The sequence below is a fragment of the Larus michahellis genome, chromosome 3 (genome assembly GCF_964199755.1).
Source record: "Larus michahellis chromosome 3, bLarMic1.1, whole genome shotgun sequence".
Taxonomy (NCBI): domain Eukaryota; kingdom Metazoa; phylum Chordata; class Aves; order Charadriiformes; family Laridae; genus Larus; species Larus michahellis.
Window position 1 is genome coordinate 27,508,184 of NC_133898.1, and position 25,608 is coordinate 27,533,791.

The 25,608-nt window shown below is 34.7% G+C and overlaps 1 protein-coding gene across 4 annotated transcripts in view; it reads right to left on the reverse strand.

The window, feature by feature from the left end:
- SPATA17 (spermatogenesis associated 17) overlaps positions 1-25,608 on the reverse strand; it is an 88,328-nt gene that overhangs the window by 36,765 nt on the left and 25,955 nt on the right. For 2 of the 4 annotated variants that reach the window (XM_074579319.1, XM_074579318.1), the window contains 2 exons: positions 22,310-22,381; positions 17,758-17,881 (listed from right to left, as the gene is read on the reverse strand). In XM_074579319.1, the coding sequence (XP_074435420.1) occupies positions 17,758-17,881; positions 22,310-22,381 (196 nt within the window). The remainder of the gene's footprint in view (positions 1-17,757; positions 17,882-22,309; positions 22,382-25,608) is intronic. The other 2 variants (XM_074579320.1, XM_074579317.1) reach the window with 1 other exon arrangement.

Consider the following 25,608-nt stretch of genomic DNA (forward strand, 5'->3'; position numbering starts at 1 on the left):
TCCAAAACAGTAGTCAAAGAAACATGCCAGTTTTCCCTTAAAAAATAATCAAATGTTTACAAATTTGCATAAAGTTTAAAGGCAAAGTATTGTAGTTGTTTTGAAATTTAAAGTTTAAATTAGATTCCAATTTAAATTCCTGTACGAAATAGGAACAAAAATATATCACCTCTTATTTCCAAACACGTATTTAAAGAGCAAAATAAATATGCAAGGGAATATAACTCTTGTCCCTTTAAACTCTGTGCTAGCTAATTCACAATGAGGACTAAGGCAGTGGCAACCGCAGAATTTTTAAAAGTAAAGCTGAGTGATTAATTAAGGGGAAATACAAGAAAAATTATGGAATACGAAAAACCAGTAATTGTTTTTTTCCGACAAAATGTTCGTATTAAATTCCTTCCACTAGTCAAATGTATTTAGTTTTAATAGCATAAAACTTGTGAAAAACAAGAATTTAGAATAAAATTTTCTGAATTTTTAATTCAACTGAAAGATTCATTCTTCACTGAATTTGATATTTTATTTTTTCAAGATACGTCATTAATCGCATCACTAGTGTGATCTAATAAAACAATTACTAATATAAAGTATACATTTCAGATTCTGAACTAGTAATCTATGTCATTAACATTCTGTGAATATCTGGGAAGTCAAAATTATGTGACAGCCTGTTCCCAAATCATTCCTGTAAATGTAGGGATTTTATCAGTTGTATATAAACAATTCTCAAATAGACATATGTGAGTTTACTGAACTAATTATAAACTGTTAAACATGAGAATTCCTATACCGTATTGAAGAAAGCCACTAAATCTCCTATAAAATGATGACATATGCTCAAAATACACCTGATGAAAATTAATTTAAAGATACTGAATTGCTTTAAGGATAATTATATATCCCACAACAGTCTACTCAGAGTATTCTTAAGACCTTTAAAGTAGATTTGCTCAGTTAAAATATATTGTTCTTTGCTTTTATTATAATTTTAATTGTTAAAAATTATTGACACAAAATAGTAGGAAAAGAAATCAGTTTCCTGATGTCAGAAAGATAAAGAAAAGAGAAAATGTTTAAAATCTCCATTGGAACACTACTGAGGACCCACGAGAAAACTAAGTAGAGCATCAGCCTCCTCATAAAGTATTAATCTCTTGGGGCTGGTAGGATTGAACACTCCCCAATTAGCTCTAATGCATTTTTCATTAACGTATCCTACTGGGAAGTTCCAATTTCTTGTGTCAAAACAGTTAAATAAGGCCCATATAAAACTTATTGTTTAATGGACAAAAATATTCAGAGATGGTAGCTTATTCAAAATATTGTTGGGCTATTCAAAATTCTACTATACGTATTCTTCAATTCTGTAAGTGATCTGGCCCTAAGGACAATTTATTTTGGAACTCTGTTATATGTTCCCCTCTTAGTGCAAATCCTATAAACTATCCACTACACTATCAGTCTAAATGTGTAATGGGAAAGAAGACTTGAATAGAGATAAATGGTAGAAACATATGTATGCCAAACAACCACTGGTTGTGCCTTCAGCTCTTCAGGATGCCAGACTGAAATAGCAGGGATCCATGCTTCAAATAGCAGGCAAGTAGAACCACTGGAGTGAATGCAACATTGCAGGTCCATATGTATGATCTGTAAAATCCAGCTGCATCTTAAAAGTTTGGTTCTTCAAGTCTGGCTCTTACTCACATAAACAGTTCATGAAGTTACAGATTCTCCTGATGCTGTTATTATTTTTGTAATATTTCAGATATTGTCCTATGGCAATTTTCTTATCAGCCCAGTATGTTTTTACTTGTGAACACCTCTAAGCGCTACATAAACAAAAGTTCCATATGTTGTCTTCAGCTTTATTGCACTGTTCCACAATTATTGAATGCATTTACACTATATACTTGTTACACAAGTTCTCTCAAACATAAAAAAGTTAAGGTCTTCCACACAAATTAGATGGCATGTGGGAGACATACTAACCAACTCTATGCTGTGGTCATTATGGCTTGTCATGCATTAGTCCTACCATGGCCATTGGATCTGCCTACCTTCTGATCAACGAATTTTTGCCTTCGCTCATGATGACAGCAAAATAGAAAGGTGATTGCCTGTGACTACCTTTTTTTTTTTCACATTTCAATGAACTGTTCATTGTATCATTACTTCACCTTTCCACCCACTCCTATGCCATTTGTGTTCAGCTGTTGAATCCTGCCTAACGTGGAGGCTCTGTGTTCTAGCCATGCCATGCATCTGCTGAGGTTGCCAGCTAGTGGGAGAGATACTGCTCTCTCATGGTACAGCTGTGAAACACGTATTTTATAGAAAACTACAACGTTGCTGAAAATGTAAACATTTTCAAGAAGAAAAACATCTCCATGTGCAGCACTGAGAATCAGGATGATCTAGAATAAACCACTATGGCATAGAAATGACTCTCTGATGTCAGAGATCAGATGTCAGATACTGATCAACAGATCAGTAGCAAATCCAGATCAGGGCTACATACACCCAAAATTTACACCCCTTTTAAAGCCTTTTATTTAAAAAAGAAAACTCAAAGAAAAGCGGAAGAGGAAATTGGGTAGGAAATTTTAACCAAAAAAAAAATTATTTCAATGTATATAGCACAAATTTGGGTTTTGGTTTTTGTTTCCCCAAAGTGGGAAGATACAACATCTTAAATAATGTAAACATCTTTCCTCTGAAGAAATACAGGCCATGACTTTAAAGTAATGTGCTGTCTGGACAAACACACAAGCATAAATACAGGCTGGGCAGAGAAAGGATTGAGAGCAGCTCTGAGGAGGTGCTTGTTGATGAGAAACTCAACATGACTTGACAAAGTGCAGTTGCAGCCCAGAAACCCAACTGCATCCTGGGCTGCATCAAAAGAAGCGTGGCCAGCCGGTTGAGGGAAAGGATTCTCCCCTTTTACTCGGCTCTAGTGAGACCCCACCTGGAGTACTGCATCCAGCTCTGGGGCCCCCAACATCAGAAGGATATGGGCCTGTTGGAGCGAGTCCAGCAGAGGGCCATGAAGATGATGAGAGGGCTGGAGCACCTCTGCTATGAAGACAGGCTGAGAGAGTTGGGGTTGTTCAGCCTCGAGAAGGCTCCAGGGAGACCTTATAGCAGCCTTCCAGTACTAAAATGGGACCTACAGGAAAGATCTTTATCACAAATTGTGATCTCTTTATAAATAATAAATAAAATATATAAATAAAATAAATAAATAAATAAAATAATAAATAATAAAGATCTCTTTATCACAAATTGTAGCAATAGGATGAGGGGCAGTGGTTTTAAACTGAAAGAGGGTAGATCTAGATTAGATTTTAGGAAGAATTTCTTTACTCTGAGGGTGGTGAAACACTGGAACAGGTTGCTCAGAGAACGTGTGGGTGCCCCATCCCTGGAGGTGTTCAAGGCCAGGCTGGATGGGGCTTTGAGCAGCCTGGTCTGGTGGGAGGTGTCTCTGACCATGTCAGGGGGGTTGGAACTAGATGATCTTTAAGGTCCCTTCCAACCCAAATCATTCTATGATTCTATGACTCAAAGAAATGGTATTGCTTCTGTTAGTCATATGTGTGTGTATATATATATATATATGCAAGTATAAATGTCTCCATGAATACAATGTCTTTCTGAACCTGCATTTTGCCACCTATATTGAGATACTATGTATATTCTACTTGACACTTGTTTGTTTAAATGTTTGGCAGTAGAAAAAACTCTAGTTAATAAAGGGTTCAAATACTGTGAAATGTTGCTGAATATCTTGAGGTGCACAAATAGGATTGGCTTTTAGCACTTTTAATGACACCAAAATTAGCTATAATAGGTGTGGGAATACATTGAGGCAGTGTCTTTTGAATTATTATTGCTGAAATAGTGTATTAACAAAGAGCCATCTTTTGTTGTTCTTTTTTTTACCTATTATCAGGTTAAACATACAGAGAGTGTACGAACTATGCAGACAGATTCAGAGTTTTAGCAAGGCCAGTTGAACACCTTAAAAATCGTTGAAATTTTTTGTAAGATCTGGGTCAAAATTGATTATGAAGTGCATTTTTAAATAAGCAATTCTTGTTAATTACTTTACATTTTAATTATATATGTTCAAGTGTTCAAACAGACAGATAGCACAGCGATTGGCAGAGTTAGTATCTAGATAGATAAAATTAATACTAATTTACTCTAAATTCCCCAAGGTTTCTGGTAAGGTTTTAGGCCTAGATTTAAAATTGCCAAAATTTGGTAGGACAGAAAAGGGGATGACTTTGATTCTACTTTCTAGTTCAGACCACTGTTTGGCAAAATTGCTTCCATTAATTTTTAAATACCTCTGTAAATCAGAGTCTTATTTTTGTAATTTCCTGCACATGTGCTGTGCGTGATGGATGCCCTATTTACTCCATCCTCTGCAGGGAGCTGGCAGTCTGCAGAAATTTAAGAATCTGGAGGATCAAAGCCTTTGGTACTTAATAAATTTGCATATCTTCTTTAGACCAGTACAATGTGTTAAAAGCGTTACTTCATCTTTTCCCTACTTACAATATTCTCTCAACTGCAAAGCCATTGTAGATAATACTGCTTTTTCGATGGTGGAAGAGTATCTGTCTTGAGATAATACCTCATACTTTGATTTCAATATTTTCCACACCTTTAGTCTGTAAGAAAATATGTTACCCTCCAAAATATTATGATAGGTTACAAAAAGTACCTCTTGTCTGCAGGGAGAATGACACATTTTTCTGTACCCATGTTCATCACAACTAAGAAGGGGCTCTGTCAAAGCCAGCTTTCTGGGACTTCATTTCCAGGAACAATTTTCTAAAGTGACAAACACTATGGGGAAATCTGTGCTAACTGTTAAAAAACCTACAACTGAGTTATTTGCAGTACTGTCATGCTAACTTCCACCTCAATAAGACCAAAGAAATCTCAGGAGGGGACTCTGCTAATAGCTTCTCACTGACCTCCTTCCATCAGGCCCTTCTGGTGAATGGTGGCCCAGTGGTGAATATGGCAAATGAGGTGTGAAAGCACAGATATTATTTTTTTTTAAGACTATGGTTCTGACTCGTCAGGGAAAATAAAAAAAAAAAAAAAAAGAGAAATGAGTTATACAATAGATATATTTTCCCCTAGAATTCTCTGCCTCAGACCTTCCATCATGGAAACCCAAGCATGACCTGGAATATTAATTGTGTCAGGTCAAGCATACTGGCAAATGTACCATTTGTTACCCAGTCATCCTTAGCATTACATTAATATTTTGAATCATTTTGCATTTCTAACACTCTATCATTTAGTTTCCTCCCAATCATTTTCTTATCTTTATAATTAATGGTGGCATATAAAGAAAGAAAAAAAAATCATAAGAAAACAAATATTAATTTAATGAGCATTAGCAAAGAAAATATTTGTGGGTTTGTTTTTTTTTAATATTCAGTATTACTTCTAACTCCAATCCTATATTTAGCCTATGCTGTAGAATATCCATTTTTGTCTTTTCCCGTTTATCATTTCTATATGGAGAGAAAAACTTAACTGTTTTTTTTTTCCCAGAATACAACAAAGAAATTATTAAGGAGCTTGCCTTGAAAGCTAAAATATGAAGGAAGAGAGCAGAAAAAGAAACAGAAAGAGGGAAGGAAGAAAGGAAAGAAAAATGTGCAGGTAGAAAGAGAAAGACAAGGCTGTGTTGATTATGCTGGTAGTTCCTCAGAAAAGATCGGTGATCCCAAGTGGTATAATAAAACGTGAACAGTTTTAGATGCTGGAATTTTTATTTATGAATGAGTTAGTTCTTATTCTTCTTTCTTATTTATTAACTGAGCTTTTAAAGTCTACATATAAATTTCCAAACAAAATATGTCCTAATAAATACAGTGCAGGTACTGCACTTTAAATAATTACACATATGCAAAATTAAAAATCAATGAAGTTAAGCTGAAGATAAAATGTAAGCATGAAGTCAACAGAAAGCATATCCTCAGATCTTTAAAATAATTTTTACTGTAATTTAACTAAAAATAATAAAGGTATGCTGTATTTCAATTACTTTTCCATATCAACTCTGAAAGTCTGAAATTATCAATATATATCATGAATATAAATGTTTCATTTAACAGTAATCAAATCTTGACAAAAATAGCTTTGAAGGAGGAAGACTTTGCAAGTGATTGTCACAGTAAGAACCTAAATAAAGTCCTACTTTCTCTTTCTGGTCTTTTAATGAGGAGTTAAACAAGAAGGAAAAGACTTCAACAAAATAGGGACTTAACTTGAAAATCCTTTTTTGCTCCATTGTAATTTGTAAAAAACTAAGCAAGCTGAGAGGAGAGGTAAGAGAGCTTTAAAAGCCATAAAAGTAAAAGCATGAAGGAGAGCTGTGAATGAAATATTTGCTAGAGATGGGATTGCTGAATCAACACTGACCAGTGCACTTCATCATAATTATCAGGACATACTACTGCCAAGGGATTTATAAAAATCCCACTCAGCAAATAATTGCCCTGCTGTTAGGAGATAGTCGGAGTGTTAACACACTGTCACAGTCCAGAGTTTAGTAAGATATTCAACATTCAATTACTCTTGCTGAGAACTAAAAGGAAACATGATCATTTCTCAGCTACTGCAGTTATGCTTCCACATGAATTCCAGTGAACAATCTTGTTAATCCCCAGATATAGTTTCTCTAGGAGGTAAAAGAAATACCTTAAAACATTAATGATTCACAAGGAAAAAATGTGTTTAAATGATGTTGCAACCATGTCTGTAAAAGATAAGGAATTTAAAACTTCTAAAAAAATAGTTTATTACAGGCTGTCAGAATATTCCATATGTAGTGAAAATAAAAGGATAACATCTTTCATAAGAAATTTTTTGGGGGCCATCTATAAATATTATGTAAATGCTGTTCTAGCAACAAGTTTAATAAAAATGTGCCCATCAACTCAAATTTGAAACATCAAAATATTTAAGCCACATCAGAATGTATTCTACTAGGAATAATCTGTGATTTTTAAACTAATATGAACACATTTTTGTATTAACAATTATGAAATAAACAGTAAAGTTTATTCAGATATTGGAAAAATACTAAAGTGTAGTTCACACATTCCAAAATGAGATACAATTTCCTTACCATGGCTGACAATAGGAAAAATGTCACCCAGCTTTATAAATCTACGTTCAGGTCTCACCCAGCTAATGCTACTCCTCAGACCTGATCCTGTAATCCTTATAAAAATATACTCTCAGAAATTTAATCTAAATAAGAATTGGAGAACCTAGTCTATTACTATGCCTAAGGTATTTTAGCTTTTTTTGAGATACAGTTTTCATGCAGAGACTAAAAAATTCATAAATGAATGATGAGTAGTGTGTATTCTTTCAAGTGGGATTAATTACCTGTCTTCTGCTTAATATATATTCTGTTTAAACAGAGTAATAGAAGCATTAATTATTGTTATTTTGCCTTCAGATTGTAAAGCTTGGTTCAGTTCTTTTCATCTGTGAAATGTTTGCTTGATATCAAAATAATAGTGCGATGATGTTTTAAATGCACATTTATAAGTAAACCGGGCTGCAATTTTATGGACTATACAATGAGGTGTTAAGGAAACATTCAAGTTCTGTATCCTGGCCACAGACCATAAAAACGACCTCTAAACCTGCACAGGCACTAAGTTCAATTGCAGGAAACAAAACTGTAATTGAGTCTCCAAAGAGGTACCAACTCCTTGGGTATTTAGGCAACAAGACAAAAGAGAAACAAACTCTTAGTTTAATGCATGGATCATTGCGGCACATCCAAAACACAGCAGCCCAGAAAATGCAGAGGCATCCCAAAAATGTATCCACCTTTCACTGATTCTCTCTCTGATCGAGGCTTACTCTGTCAAATCTAATTCGTACGCGGGCTCTTGATGACATGACTAGATCAGGGATAATAACTTGAATGAGTAAGTGATGGCATGGGAAACAATACTTTTATGATGAAGACACCAAACAGACACACAGCACTCTAAGTTCTACTGACTTCTCATTTGACTCCTAACTGAGTTCAAAACAAGCAGAAAAATACATCTTAACTTGCTTAATAACTTTATTTTAAAAATAGGAATGGGAAAATCCATTACTGTTATTTTTTCTTTAAGAAGTGCTGCGGTGAGTATGGGATCATGTACAAATTCTAAGACTGTCTGAAAACCAACCTGTTTCTACAACCACCCTGTATGAATGGGAATTAAAGAGCTTGCTTACTCTGAAGAATAATCTCTGAGGGTGATTTTATTCTTTCATGTCTCAATAACTGCATGTGAACACACAGACAGTTTTTCCTTACTTCACAGGATTATTTTGAGGCTAAAATTATTTATGCTTGTGAGAAGTTTTCAGAGCCTTAGAACACTTATTTAAATGCTTGATATTACTTACATCTTTACAATTAAAATTCCATCTACTGTCATTGTCATAATGGAAAAGATAAGCTTTGTAAGAAAAAAATCAACTCAAAATTCACTCCTTTTCTTACTGGATTGAGAAAATCCTTGTAATGTAATGTAATTATACCATTTAGTATCTTTGAATTTGTAACACCAGAAGTTACCTACAACAATATATCAGAAGACAGGAGAAGCTCTTCTTAACAGATAGAGATGGAAATCATACAGAAATTTCCTTTGTTAATTAAATAATTGCTAAATATAGAGAATTCATTCACTTCTCCAAAAATACATGTATGCAACTAAAAAATGTAACATTTTGTTTCCTTTCATTGTTTCTTATGTCTATTGCATTGTGCTTACATCTGAATCTTCCCTCAGGGACATATATGCTGACAGATTTATTAAACAATTTGCTGTAGTAAACCTATAGGCTTAGACAATGACTAAAACCTTGAAAAGTGGCAGTATATTTAAAAAAGCAGTCTTCAATGAGACCAATTAACAATGAAGTGGATGTTTAATGAATGGTCATAGTATAGTATACAGGAAAGAATAAAGAGGGAAGAGAGCCATGTTAGTCAGATTAGTAAAGGTTGTCAGAAATGTGTAGAAAAGAGCGATGTAATAAGAGAAAAATGAAAAGATGAAGATTTTATTAAAAGATTGTTGAAACAGAAAAAATGGAAGCAAAGAAAACATGCAAAATAAAGGTAAATAAAACAATAGATGGGGGAAGATACACAGTTTTCATCATGTCCGTTGCAGGACAGATACAATTCCCAAATTAACAGTATATATTAGATACTAAACAAAAGCATTGAATATTGAATAAACTGTGCAAGTTAATGAAAGAACTTTACCATTATACTATTCACTTGCCTAAGAGCTGAAAAACAAAAGAATCAGTGTGTACATCACTCATCTTGAAGTCTCATTAAAGCAAGGATACCATCAGTGCCACTTCTTAATCAACAGGAAGGTTTGCTGTTGAGAAATGTACGGCATTTTATCTTCATGACTTCTCCCATGCCATTCCTAACCTTCCTCTTCTTATGCATTTATCTCTTATTAAGCATGTACTTATTCTGATATAATAGTTTCAAAAATTACCTGACCAAGACTATACATCACACCAAATTTGTATAAACACCAGACAGACTACTACGCATCAGCCAAGTTTATCCCAGTAACAATTTCAGGAATGTCAGTGGATTTCCACTCTATATAAGTGTGTGTGAACGTGGCTCTCTGTGTGAGCTATTTATTTTATATCTGTACTACATTGTAATTTCCTTGCAATAGAGATTCTTAAATTTGTGTACCACATCACACACAAAGCCAACATTCAATACATAATTCACTTTTACCAGTTTTCTGCCTCTGCAGCAATCCAACCCTTCTGCCACCCCAATTGACAGTATTACACAAAACGTGGTCATGTTTTTCTAAGATCTCAGCATGTACGCTTTTGATAGATCACACAGCTTGTCCTTTAAACTCTGCCATTAATCCTACCCACAGGAGTTGAGCAAGAAGTTTGTTGTCTAGAAAAAATCCACACAAATAGAGATTATACAATTCAGATGCTGAAAAAGGCAGCTACCTTCTAGCTAGTGTATTTTCAAATGACTAATGCTAGATGCAGAGATGCTAAATGCTCTAATACATGGTAGATACAGCAGAGATAACACTATGCTATAATAACATATACTTAGTATGAGTGACATGGCTAGTAATAAGCTAAAGGAAGCTCTGAGAAATATTGCCATGTCTATCTGGATATGCTTTTAAACAACCGAGCTTGCACAGGATCAACCACAAAACAGCACTCAAACTTTACATCCTATTGTGCGTTAAGCTCTTTCTAATGACAGATGACTTTTCAGTGTAAACTGTTCCTGATTTATTTGCACAGTTACCCAGTTATCAAACAAATTGAAATGATTTTATAATAAGCAGCCTTTGGGAAAAATAGAGTTTCCAGTACTTTCACAGAACATGCTTAAAATTATTAAACTACTTGTATTTCTGAGTTCATTCAGTCGCTATCTTTAAAAAATAGGATGCAAATATCTTGTTTTCTGGGAAGTGTGGCAAAGGGAGAAATTACTCATTTCTGTTGGAAGCACTTTCACTTACCACTTGTGCTAGAATGAGACTTCTAAGAAGAATGAATGGGAAGGAAGTCCTTTTATTGACGCTGGGGAGAAATACATCTGAAGTGGTGCATAGCCATCTATTTCTTACAGTAGCAAGCTCAGCAGATAGCACTTCCCCATCCTCTTTCCATTGCTCCCTAACCTACAGAGTTACCCTTTTCTGGGCATGAAGATCACCACGCTTGCCATCTTAGTTTTGGTTTTGATTGCACTTGCCCTCTCTAGGGAGACAACCACCCCTTCTTAAAGAAAAAGAAAGGCTGATTGAAATGAATATGAGCAAACCTGGAAAACCTACGGAAGTTGTAAGCTTTGTCACTAAATTCTGTCTGGAAGAAGATGAAGGCAGAGCATGCACTACATTCTGGAGGTGTATGTTGGCTTCCAGCACTTGCCTTCTTTTTACATGAACATGATACTGTGTTGACTAGTAGTAGAATTACAGTCCTGAGTGTTCCGAGGATGAGTAATCCCAAAGGGCAAGAGCTGGACTCAAATTCTAAGCCAACTAAAGATTTTTGAGTGTGTGTGAAAATCACTTAAAGGTCATTTTTGGAATTCAGACATAGTAGAACTAAGCTTCTAGACATAAACATTTTTCTTTGTTCAGGTACAACGTCTTCCAGAGTCACAAACAGCTCAGTTACTGGCTGCTTTCAGTTTACCTTACTTTGTCCTTCTTTTTGACAGAAACATTAAGCAACATTAACTGAGATTCCTTTCAAGCGAACTGAGATTGTGTGTATAGTGCCCCATGAGGCACAAGAGTTGAACGATTTTCCTATAGTGAATACCTGTGAATAGACTGATACGTCTGGCTTCTAATGTGGAAGTGAATACATGAAGAAGGCTTGCTGATCAAACATACCTGTCACAAGTACTGTAAGAAGGATTTAATGTAATTTGAGAATCCTTTGGAAATAATATTTTATAAAAACAGAACACTGTAGCATGAAGTGCTTTATACACTAATGCTATTTAAATATAGCTGCAAGCCTGTCTGAGAGCTAGGAAAGCTCACTCTCTCCTCTTTAATTTAAATGGGATTTTTTATGGTACAAGCTTTGGAAAGTACTCAGAAATATCTGACTTCTTGGCAGAGAAGCGATGAGTGGATATTAAACACCCATGGATAGGTAGGGATGTTCAGTGATTGGGGCACCTACATTAAAAAAAAATTAACCATTTTAGTTCAACTTCAGGAAGTATTAGTGCTTATAATGAATGATAATTTCACCCCCTCAATGTTTTAGAGACAGGATAATAAAATTACAACAGTAAAGAGAGAGGAAATAAAATGTAAAAGGTAAGAGCTAATTCATTCTTCATGCTAGCTCAGTCCTTGGCCTTTCCTGAACAGACACTGCCAATAGTAACAAATTATGTATAATCATTTTGTGATGTGGACTGCTCACTCGGGACTAAGCTCAAATGACCAAACTTGCAGCCTTGTCTCTTAAACTGTGGATCTGAAGATCAAAGGCCAGAGCTTTATCCACGGAGTCCTCACCTGTATAAGAATAAAACTGCCAGATGTCCAGAGACAGAGTGGGTGTCAAACAGTGTCATTTTAGACCAATTGTTTTTCAAGCTCTTACAGGACAGCACATTAGGTTAGAAGCATATTAATCAGTTGTGCCTTCTGAATATTCATTAGCCTGCTCCAGGAAGGATTTTGTGGCTTTTTTTTATTCCTCACTTAGAACATTTACACCTGGTGTAAGTGTAGTACCTTCAATAGAATTAACTCCTGATTTCCAGTAGTGTAAAAAGGGGACAAGGACAGTCAGTATAATGTTTATGAATTGCCACCTCTGTTGACAGGAAAAATGTAATAAAAAAAATACGTTAGCATTGAATAGTATTTGAATTTAAAATATTTCATTCTGTGAACTGACAAACATGAAGTAATGACTGATACAATTGATAAAAGTGGTATAATTTTGAGTTCTACAACAACTGCAGAGAAGCAAAACAGAACTGGTCCAAAAAACAAAAGCTGAAAAGTAACCTTCAGGCATGTGTTTGCTACCTTTATACACAAAAGCTTTAATCCAGAATCAACAGAAGTTTGCTAAATGACTGCCATTACCCTAAAGTGGAATTGCTTATGGAGTATGGGTGTTACACAGAGAGAATAAGAATGGAAAAACTCGGTTCTCATTGCTGAAATTAGAACTTTTCACTGTTACTCACTTCATGCTAACATCCCCTTCCTCCTCACCGAACATTATTCTTACATTTTGGTTTTTTTAATCTCCATGACTTTACAAGACACGCACCACTCTGCTCCTTCCACCGCTTACTTTCTCCCGCTCTCACTCCTTTCAGTTACCACTGCCTTCTGCTACCCACCGCACTGTGGGTAGCACAGTAGTGCTGGCACCACCTGGTAGCAACAGCAGTGCTAGCACCAGCTGACACACTTGCTCCTACTCACAGACTCACCTGAGCATTGCTGCTTGCTCTGTCAGCAGATACTTAAACAATACAGGTCTGCATTCTAGCTTGGTACTGGAGCTCTGGATTTAGTCTGTTATATAGCTAATTCTAATCACCATTGTAAGACAAAGACCAACTGCAATATTTCTTGGAAGGTTGGAAATACCAACGACAGGAATCATGCAACTCCATGTTCCAACAAATGTGGACTCTTCATACACAATTATACAAAGAAGTGCCACCAATGGACTCAGCGATTCTATCTTTCTTTGACTTTAAAAGTCATTTGTCAGCATTTTGCAAAGGACAGCCCTTACTACAAATGTCTGCATTGTGAGTATGACAAAGAGCAGAAGTAAGAACCTATTTTGTTAATACAGAAAGGGGAACTATAGGGATATAGAAGGATAATCTACATAGCTAAACATGTTTATAATAGAAAACCACATTCAATAAGTAGCTCATTTATTAATGACCCAGGATTATTACTACTGTAGTGGAAATAGCATACTGTGATTATGGATCAATAAGAAAAACTTAAATATTATAAGTTTCATGTCTCAATAAGAAATTGCAATGCCGTTCATGATAAAACAAACAATGAAAAAGTACATCTGCACTGTTATTTCTATTGTTACAAATAAGAAATGACAAGAAATATTCTTAACAAAGGCAAAGGTTTGTTAAATATGTCCAGCAATTTTTATCATGTTCATCATGAAGTCATAATTTATCAGACCGTTAAGGTAAAAACGGGCAAGGAAAACATTGTTATATATATATAAATTTTAAATTCTGAAATATAAAGAATCTTATTTTTAAAGTGGAATTTAGTTTGGAAGCTCCACAGTTGCCACTTCACATTAATTTCTTGCTGTGTTTTACACCGGAATCTCTTGTAACAAGCAACCAGTAGGCAGAGCAGACATTACTTAACACGTGATAAGAAGGGCATGGATTTGACTGTTGGGTTTTTTTCATAATTAAGGGAATCATGTAGGAGAAACTTCCTTCAAACAAAAGAAGCTCATGTGTGTAAGATGTTACTTGACTAGTTAATGATACTAATGGCATATATAGCAAGTTGATTAAAAGCTCAGTATTCCGTTACCATGAAGTTTCAGAGCTCATGCTTTATTTCTCCAGACATTATTTGGCAACTAACTGAATTTAAATAAAAAAAAAATTTACTTTCTTTTTTCCAGCCCACTCTTATGCCTACAAATAGGATTATATTTGTGTTGCATGGATATTACTGGCACTACAGAACAAAAATACGTAGCTGGTTTTTAGTAAAGCAAAAAACTGTTTTGAAGTTGGCAGGATGCGTAACATTGTACTTTCACAGAAAGACGGTCAATAATTATATTATTAATATAAATTATTAATATACATTATTAATAACAGCAAATTAACATTACTACTCTCAGTAATTATTGATTATGCAAATATCCTAACTTGTTTAACTTTCTTTTCTTTAAACTTCTTTGCTAAAATACTAACGTTCTTTTGTTGAAATTAACTACTTAGTTCTTACGTGGATTAAAATAATTGTGTAAATGCAACGTATTTCTACAAGTAGCAATGGGAAATAGTCATATTTGGGTAAGTTTCTATGGCAAAATACATTCAGTCAACTGTTTGCAAAAAATACAAGAAAATTGTAAAGTATGGTATAATACATTTTTTATTATCCAGTGATTTCCCTGAATGTCAGTTTCATTGCGATGATACTCAATATACAGAGCTCCCTCCGAGAAAGGTGGGGAACTGCAGACAAAACAACTTAAATGTAGGTATGCCTATATAATATTTTGTTAGCAGATCAAACTCCTTGTTCCTGAGTTCAAAGCATGCACACACTTATTCTGCCCATATTTTGAGCTGACCAGAAGCTGTGTAACTGCATTAATTCTTGAGCTAATATACCGTGGCTCTCAACAGGGCTAATTAGTTTGGGTTCAGCCCCATGTTATAGCTCCAGATTGGCTTGGAAAGTAATCAAAGCAAGCTCACATCTGTCTATATAAGACTATGTGTATATACCTGGTACCAGCAACAACAAATAATGCATACTAATTCAGAGTTTGATAAACATTTCTTCCTTTTTTTTTTTCTGTATAAAGGTAGCAGTTTATGGAAGAAATAAATGCTTGAATAGGAAGTTAACTCAAGAAAAAGACAAAACGTTGACTTCATCATAGGCCACCCTATTATATACATACTAGGCACCCTTGTACATTCAGGATACTAGCATTTTTAAGCTTTACTTTTTGAAATGTAAAATAATTAATTAGAAATTAGAAATGGGCAAAACCTTACACACATACATACAATCTGTGGAATAAGACAAGCAAATTCTGCAATCAATAAAGGTTTCATAGACTTTAAGGCCAGAAAGGATCACTGTATCACCTGCCACATTGTGCATTGCTACAATATTTGATCATCTCCCTGTTTAACCTGTAACACACACTTCTGGGATGGGTTTCTGGGCTTCAGCTTGTGGAGAGTGGAGAATGGAACTTGACATGCCTTTCTTTACCAAAACTGAGGGGCAACAACTCCTTAATGCTTTTCTGTCAATAAGTAAACACCCTTTTCTTACCCTTTTTGCCTAGAGTAAAACAGAATTATTCAAAACTATAGGATATATTTGAAACAATTATTGCAAATACAGATTTTGGAATGCTGCCTGTATAACCTGCCTGAACATCTGCAGCCTTGATGCATAAGGTGGTTTAGCTCCATCACTGCACCTTCTTATGCATTCCAGGAAGGGGAGGAGAATGTAGCTAATTTTAGCAGATCATCTCTGCAGCTTATTGGGCTTCAGTTAATGCATGACTCTACAATAAGTCCAGTTCATCATCCTCCTCTTTTCATTTCCTATGTGCCCTGCTTACAAATTATGTTTTTTCCTTGTATCATTTAAAAGTGTTGACTTTTGCGGCCTGGTTCTGCTGTGATATGAATGGACCTTGCTCAGTAATACGATTAATTATCCTTTGAAGACAGCAAGACACAGATGTAGTCAGATTAGAAGACCAGGCATATAGAGAGTAAAATTTCAGACACAGAGCATCAAACCAGTAAATTCTGCACTGAAATAATTTGCCCTGTATCTTAGCAAGATATCAAATTCTATAACCATGTGCAGTTGTAGAATACAGACTTTGATTGCAACAAATAGTTTACTTCATATATAGCTTTGCTGGTTTTCAGGTTGTCTGTAGGTGTTGTATTGATTTACACTCCTTCGTGTTTTGAAATACAAGCTGCAAAAGAAGCTGGTTCTTGGATCACAGTTCTGTGATAAAAGGAAAAAATCTGTGGGGTCCGAGTCCCAGAATTCGCAAACCACCTCAGTAATCAAAACCAAGAATATTTTTGCTCTGCAAAACACTGCTACCTAAATTCTAATTCTGTAAAATTAGAAACTGCAGGGTGGTTGGACTAGATGACCTTTAAAAGTGCCTTCCAACCCAAACTATTCTATGATTCTATATTAATGTTTATGCATTTGTTTACATAAATTGTTCCATTCAAAACAAGAATTCTCAATTTTCTACAGTTTCAAACAGTATAAAAACACTGTGCAGATTATTCTTAATATTCTAGATTTACATCTGGAAAATCAATTATTGTGAGCTAATTTCAGTTATTAACTAGCTCCTTTGTCTAAACACCACTCAGAAAACTTTTAGTGTTATTTTCTACTAATATTTTACTATGCTATTTTTTCTTGCAAATAAATTTGATTTATAAATTGAGATTTCACAACTGATATCCAGTGAATTAAACTATTTCTGTTTAACGGATTAACAGTTTGTACACACAGATCATAGTTAACCACCTATAAAAAACAAGCACTTAGTTCATACCCTGATTGCATGTTAATTGTTTAGTCATATGAAGAACAATGAGCCACCAAACATTTATGGACAGAAAACCTTTTTTTTACAAAAGTTCACATAAGGCGACTAAAAAAAGCTTTACCAATCATATCAATTTTGTATAAGATATATCTACTGCCAAGATATGTCATACTGCCACATCTGTAAAGCAGCTTACATTAGAAACCTTGAAAAAATATACCACTTTTATCAATACAAAACAAATTAATCAGTAAATATTTAAAATTTATGAGGCATTTCTATGTGAACAATCACACTAAATAAGCTGATTCGGGCAGTTCTAGGAAAAGCTTTAGCTGAAAACCTGCATTTGCAATCTATCCCCAAACCAAGCAGAACACAGCACCAATCCAAGCATTAGCTCAATTAAAAAAAAAAAAGGAAAAAAAAAAAAAAAAAGAAATCCCTTCTCAGCTTAATAACTTGTTAGTTCTTGACAAGTGCAACAACACAACAATAAGCCAGTCAAAATGAGTTTTTAAAGCGAGGTTATGCCCTTCGTGTTGTGTTATCACAGTGGCAGATCAAACTGCTGACTTGGACTCTTTCTGCCAGCAGTGCTGATGCTGCCTCTATGAAGCTGCTGTCACAGAATAGTCATGGTACCTGCTCTTGCCTATAGAAAAGCACTAAATTGAACTCGAAGTAGTGTCTTTGTGATATCTTTTCAACAAGTCATGTCCCATTCAGCCTGATAGTTTATCTCTGTCAGGCTGGGGGCCCAAGTGGTTTGCATGAGCTGTCAGGGACAGGTATACCAACCTTCTCAGTGCTAAGGAGGTAATGCATCTTTCGGGCTTGGTATTTCTTTTCCTTTTCTTTCTTTTCTATGTCTTTCCTTTTCTCCTCCTTTTCCTTCATTTCTGCGTACTCTTGGAGTTCATTCCTGTAATAAAATAAGTCTGCTGACTATATTAGAACAATAAAAGATGTGCTAAATTTTTTTTTTACTTTAACCCTTATATAGCTTCACAGTGTTCTGCTATTATGTATTAGCAGTATACTGACAACACTGGAAAGCAAAATTACAGTTCATTCAGTTCCACAGCAGCAGGATTCTACATGGATATGACTGTGAAGAAACAGGATTAAAATGATAAAAAATACGAATAGTATGTTCATTCATATTAGAATACGTCAACCTACGTATTTTTATAGCTTGATAAAATAGCATTCATAGATATCCTTTCTTTGTCTTTAAGAGTCATTTTAGTTTTAATTTCTCTAAGTGGAAGTTATTGTAATTTAGTGGTTGCAAAATACAAGGTGTTCACTTGTGTTTCAGCTAGTGCCTTGCAAGGCCTCCTCCTAATCTGCAAACAGGGGAGACCTAATGGAATAAGAGAGAATAGGAGACACAGGGTAAGAGTTGACATTCAGTCCTAGACCCTTGGGCCTTTTGTAAGGTTGAGAATGTAGGCATAGAGGAGAACTGGATGTAAACCTTTTATGCGTGCAATGTCCTTAAGAGAAGCATTAGGCTTCTTGCACAGGTCACTTTCTACTCTGGTCTGATAGCAATGGTACAGGCCACCACACAAAACAGGAACGTAACTGCCTCATGGGCCACTGCATGACAGAGGTTTGCAACCACACAGTGTCATCTGAATGTGTAGATCTGTGTATTCAATAGGTCATAGAAAATTCTTTCATTGTAAAAGAAATAAGGAACTGTACTTAATACCAGTTCTCAAAGAATGGAGAAAACTCATGATTTTAACTGAATGTTTAGAGGAAGACTTTAACAGAAAATGGGCATAGATTTTCTCCTCAATGGCTTTTTTTCATAGACCCAGGCTTGCCATAAATTATGTAAACAGTGGAGTGAATTAATTCTATGAATTAATGCTCTATAAGAAATGAAATTCCGTGCTATTTTGCACAGTGCATGTGTATGGAATTTTTTTTGACCCAGTTAAAAAAGGTTAGTTTGATTAACATTTCTTATTTTTGTTATTAAGAAATGGCTAGTTCAAATTAACCTGGGTGCGAAAGACACCAAGCATATTCAGTCAAGCATTTAGATTGTTTAAAAGTTAATTAAGTGAGTAAATTCTAGTCTTTATTTTTTTAAGCATGTGCGTATATGATAAAATGAAAAGCAAAGAAAAATACACTATTCACATGTCTGGATAATTCAAATATTCCAGCAAAACAAATTATTTAGAGAGGTCCACATTAATAGTCTCAGTTGTTTCAATGAGTACCAAATAAGACACTTTAGGACAAGGGTCAAATCCTGTCCAAATGCTCATGAATAAGTTTGTTGATATGAATAATCCCATAGGAAAGTCATATTGCCCTGAAAGTTTTTTTAAGATTGTGACTTAGACTTATTCTTAATATTTTAATTATCATAATGTTAAATTAGTTTATCAAAATATGTGAAAGAGCAATAATTGCTTTATAAATATGAACACTATGAAATCGCATTGTTAAATACAAGTTGCAACGTAGAATTTTTATTTGTTTCATGCAACCTTTCAAGTTTTTATCAACTAAAATAAATAAAATATTAAGTAATTAAATAATTTTTTTTCAAATGTAAAAGAAAAAAATAGAATGAAAAGGAAATAAATTAAAGATTGGAAAAGATGTATAGGTCTGTTCCAATCTCTGGAAATATTTTTTGTTGCAGTTTACTGTTTAAGGCTGCTAATACAATATTTCATACAAGGTTACTTATGAAGCACACTGACGTTTAAAAATCACCATGCTATGCTTTTGCAGCAGTGTAATTTTTTTCCAACATAAGATTAAATTGCAAAATAAATGAATTACTTAGAGTGGCATGGCCCCCATTTTGCCACACTTCTCTTGAAAATTGCTTATTAATATGAAAAAAGAAGTTGGAAAATAGCCTGTTTTACTTTATGCATAGCGTTTCGGGGCCTCAAAGCCTGCAGAGCTGGACTAGCTGCACATTTTAGATTGTGTTGGCAAGCAGGGACGACGACCTTTCTGACCTGCATCTCAAGGCTATTATTAATCGCTAAGTAACCTGGTAAAGCCAAACAAATGTGTTTCCATTGAAAGGATCTCTATCTGTGTCTGAGAATTTGTGCTGTACCAAACAAACCTCATTAACTGTGTCCATTTTTGACAAAGAACTAGGAGTTGGAGAGATTGGCGACCTTTCTTTGTCCTTAAGGTACAGATTTCAGAGTCCCTGCGTGTAGGCACATAAGCATTTTTACTTGGAAATTCTTTGTTCTATATCCATCAATCATAAACAAATGAATAAATAGACAATGCATATAGTATCAGCTTTGTTCTTTTATTTTGTGCCACTTTACCTTCAATATCAGAGTGTATGATCAATGTTTTACATATTTAATACTATTTCTTTTTCCTTTTTGATTATAGTCCACTATTCAGCTTTAGTACCACTATCTATAAGTGATGAAATGTCTATCAACATATTACTATAGTTTATATATACTCACGTATATAAGTATATAAGTACTTCTTCATGGATATGGAAACTTTGTTATTTAGAACACAACTGGTGATGAAAAATACCGAATAATGATAAAAATATAAATTTGTATTACAGATGTAATGATAACGGGATGCAAAATGTTTCCTATTGTCATTAATCTGAATTTACCAGGTTACTTTGAATGAATGAATAATAGTAATTATTTTCAGAAATTAAGTCTAAAATACTTGTCGAAGTTCAATGTAATTCATGATCTTTTTAGAAAGTACTATCATCCAAATTATCATGATCCTTCCTGATCATCATGTCCTCACTAATGTTGTTTAAAAGTCTGAGGGTTTTTTAAGCAGTTACAAATAATCTTCAACATACTTTTGCAGCCTATACACTTTGTCAGTTGAGCTAAAATATTTCTGCCATGCATTATACTGCGCTGTACAGTTGCACAGAACACGCAGACAATTCTGTCTCAGGGATAACAGCTCCCAAGATTATTCTCTCCTGAGAGGCAGTACAAAATAAGGAGTATGTAGTAGCCGAAACATTTCTTGACTGGAAAGCATAGATGTTTTAGCATAAACATAGATTTTATTCAAAAGCTACTTGAACCTGAAACTTTCATCTCTTTTACCGTACTTTTAATAATTTGAATAGGAGCAACAAAAGCAGAGAATCTCAAAGTAGCTGGATATGAATATACTATTTCACACATTAGCAGATTAATACTAACATGTTACGCACTGTGCAGAGGGTTTCACTGTTACTGTACAGAAAAATGCGTATAAGCATAAGTGATACTAAAGACATAAACTTAGACTTCCAAATAGAGTTAGACTTTCAGATGGCTTACATGTAAATGTGTTTATTGAGAAGTTTCATGCTTGTGACCTTCTACATGTATGCCTTCCCGGAGAAAGTAAATCCAAATTCCATTAAAGTCAATTGAAAATTTGTTGAAATTATATGATCTTTGGATTAAACCCTTACACTTACTGCCAGCCTTTGCTTTGCTCATACATATCTTAGGTTCATTGAGCAATAGAAAGCAATCTTTTCTTGGGACTATATGATATTATGACTACTAGCTATGATGCATGATACTCTGTGGATTCTGGACCAAATCTTCTTCAGGATGAACCTTTCATGGTTCAGTGTGAATGGGAGAATTGAATATGGGCAAATTGTTTGGCTTGTGTTTCTAAAGCTTCACCAAGTTTTTTGGGAGAAAAAGAGTTCTGAAGATGCAAAACATGTTTTAGGTTAATTAATAGTCTTGTTCTATTTTTATAAATGATCTGTCTGTTGCATGGCTCATAGTTGGAATAATACTGCTTATTAAACTGTTATAACTGAAAAAAATGCATATTTTTTTTAGCACATCATCTTTTCATTATCTTAGAGCCTATCTCACTGTATTAACAGCATCTACTGCATCTTCCTACAAACTTGGCTTCCCATATAAACTTAGTCCAATCAGAGTTTCTCCCATACAGATTTTTGTGGAATATCTTTGTAGACGAAATATGTGTAAGTTTTGACAAATGTAGTGTCTTGCAATGATCTGAAAATTGTTCAAAAAATCAGAAGAATATAAATTTTTATTAGCACAAGTTTAGGCTGCATCCTTTTGTTAAAAAAGGGAATACACTGGGTAACATAAAGTGTGTTTTCCTTGTCATAGGGAATTCTTCATGTAACTGAAAATAGGCACAGGATTATCAATGTATGTGCTCAAAGCCCACAATTAAAAATGATCTTGTGTAAAAAATCTGTGAAGTAGCTATTATTTCTTAATGATAAAATTATTTGCTTTATATAGTTTGAAAATACAACATTTTCATATGACAAGGTAACTTATTGTTATTCTGATACCTCATTATGCAGTAGGCAGTGGTGTTGGTTCCAGCTATGAGATGCAAATTCAGTTGACAGTGCTCCTGCTGTCTGTATAAAGGTTAAAAATACATATATAATATTGTTCCTGGCACTTTTGGAAAGGTCTTCAAGTGATGATTTCAGCAATATACAGACTTTAATAATTCTGCACAGAACTGCATCATTTTACAAATTCACACTGACTTACATTTATTGAACTTTATCAAACTATGGCATTCTCTTTGCATTTTCACTGGCATTCTGTGGTCCTTGGACCAGATAACCATAAAATTATAATATTAACTAAAGTAAAGGGCATCTGAGGAAATCAATAATTAGTATAGTTGCCTGGAGTACCCAGAAAGACTATGAAGTTGTTATGATTTTAAGCAGTTTGGACCCCAAATCATAAAATTCCTGCAACATAGGCAGTAGGCAACCTTAGCATGAAAGGAGATAACATAAATCAATTTCACCTTTCTGACTATATATCATCCTCCCTGCTCAAATACAGAATATGGAAGTGAAAATGAAATTAGTGGGACAATACTTTTGGTACACCACTGCGTGCCACTTGATTTCACATTACATTGGTGTAGGCGAGAATGGAATATGACCTGCCATCATAATATCATTTGACTTAATCTATTATATTTGGGAAAAAATGAAATATACGTATAGGCTAACCTAGGATGTAAAAATAGTTTAGAGAGCTCTGTACTTTAAAGGCAAAGTTTTAACAGAATACACAAACTACATACTTATGTTAGCTATGCATCTTCAGATAGCTTGATCCTCAACCCTTTTCCCATTTTTTGAATGAACGTTTTCAGATTTACTGAGCAGAATACAGCAGCTCTGTAACGCCCTTACTCCTCTGTACTACGATGTATACTCTGGTGTGTATCCTGACAGAACTCCTTGACCAAAATATTTGATGTCAAGTTGCAGTGATGCTCAAAGAGGCAGTCAGTTATTAGTGGTATGAGGTATCTTACTGCCTTGGAGACCTACCACAAATGGATGTCCAAAATTCTTACTAATTTTAAATGTGAATGTTTACATCAATCCATTCAACAAATTAATCATGACACTGTCTTGAAAATCTGGAGGAATGGTACTGCTCTGTCATTGCAGTGCAGTGAACAGGAAACTAATATGACTCCTTAGGATGAAAAAAGTTAAACTAAATAAAGCTAAAGCGTAGGCATGCAAAACCACCCTATAGTTTCTATTATTATTAATTTTACAGAAAGAACTTAAAATCCCATTATACTTTGTGCATAGTGGAACATACTCTGCCCGTCTTTCCTTAATCACGTAGTGTACGCTGCCAATGGAACTACGTGACATACCAGTTCGACTGTCAAGGTCCACAATGTGATCGATACACTATGTAGGAAATGCGATGAACATAGCAGCGAAGGGCATACAGTGAATGAATACCTTGTGCAGATCAGGAGATCAGGACACAGCATGTACCAGACGATAGGAAAGAACAGACTGATGTATCCTTCTTATCCTTCCAATTTCCACTGCTGCGCAGTTACTCAAGAGTGCAACAGCTTTTCAAAATACTGATTGCAGAACCAGTTTATAACTAAAAAGGGAGTATTTTCCCTAAGCCATTATACAGGATCTTCTAATTAAGGTTTCAATAACAACTCAGACAGAATTTTTCCTCACAGCCATTTAAAACTTACTTTTTTGTTAATATACCATCTTTTCAAATTATTCCATTTTCTCAAAACATGCATTGGTCCAAATGCTTTTCCCTTGTGTATACAAATCTTTAAGCTGAATTTACTTCATACTATTGGCAGCACAAAATGCTGTGAAGTTAAAATTAATTTTGTAAAAGGTCTGAATTAAACGATGGTGTTTTGTTACCTTAAATATTTGGTTTAATTAAACTTTAGAACCCACACATTATGGATATAGCATAAGAGTAACTACAACAATGAACCTTCTGTTGGCTGAGGAACCGGATCCAAGTATATTGGTTCAACTTTATTAACTCTCAGGTCTATACTAATATAGCTAACCATAGCAGGGAAAATATTTTCACTCCACATCTGTTTGCTGTTGACCCCTTCGTGGAAAATCAGCCTGATTGATTAGCTTAAACAGTGAAAATAGTATTTGGGGGTAACAAAGCTGATCTGGCCCAGAACGGATAACAGAACCCTAACAAATTATTCTGATAGCAGCTTAGCAGCAGTGGTCATTTCTAGCACAGTGTCAGAGCTAAGCTGCTAAGAGAGAAGGCATGTTCTTAATTTTTTCAGCAAGATATAAAAGAGGATGTCTAACCACAGCCAAATACCATTGCAAGTTTTCTCGTGAATGTGATGTGAAAGTATCTGTTATCTTTTGGCACTGCAATTCCCAGCAGACTATATATGCTACCATCTGAGCAGTAATAACTATAGGAAAGCACACTGCTATGTTTTGCCACAGTTAAGCTGCTCCCAGTACTAGAACGAACTCATTTAAGCTGTTATCTCTCTGCTGCAGTGCAGGACAACGTAGACATATCTGTATTCCTTTTACTTTAATATACGGTACTTGGCAACATTTACAATATTCAACATTATGTGATTTAGAAAGCAAACATGACATTATAACTTCTAAAGGGCATCAGCTAAGTTGATTTTCTTTCTCAAGGAATTATGAAACGATTTGACTGAGGTCTACTGCCTGACTCACATTTTTCACTTACTTTCATATAAAAGTCTGCATATGTTTCCAAATAAAATAGTACACTTTGTTCACATTAAAGAGGTTTTATAGTGGCAAGGCAGGGAGAGCTTTTATGTATTGCTGCATTCTGTATAGTAGAGCAGTAATGCCAGATCTCACAACTTCATAGTGATTTTCATGGTACCTGATGGTTTTCTCAAATTCCATATTCATGGAATGGTGTTACCACTTAAGCACCTATGATGTCATTTTTAATGAAGCATAGAACATTATGAAAGACACAGCAAATTAGTGTATTTTTTACATAGCAAATGGAATTACTTTGGGAGAGATCTGACACATTTTTAAATACTGCAGCACTACTTGTAAGCATGTGATTTCACAGCAGTGGCTAATTATCAAACTGAAATTATCAACTAGATCCCAATTTTCAGAAGTGCTAGGAAACCTTATCTCTTATTGTCTTGAAAACTCTGAAGTAATCAACATCCAAAAAATCAGGCATTTTTAGTATGGCATGCAAGAAATTACACTCAGAATTAAAGTCTATTCTCTGAAATTTGTGTTCTACCATATAAACCAGACTACATTTA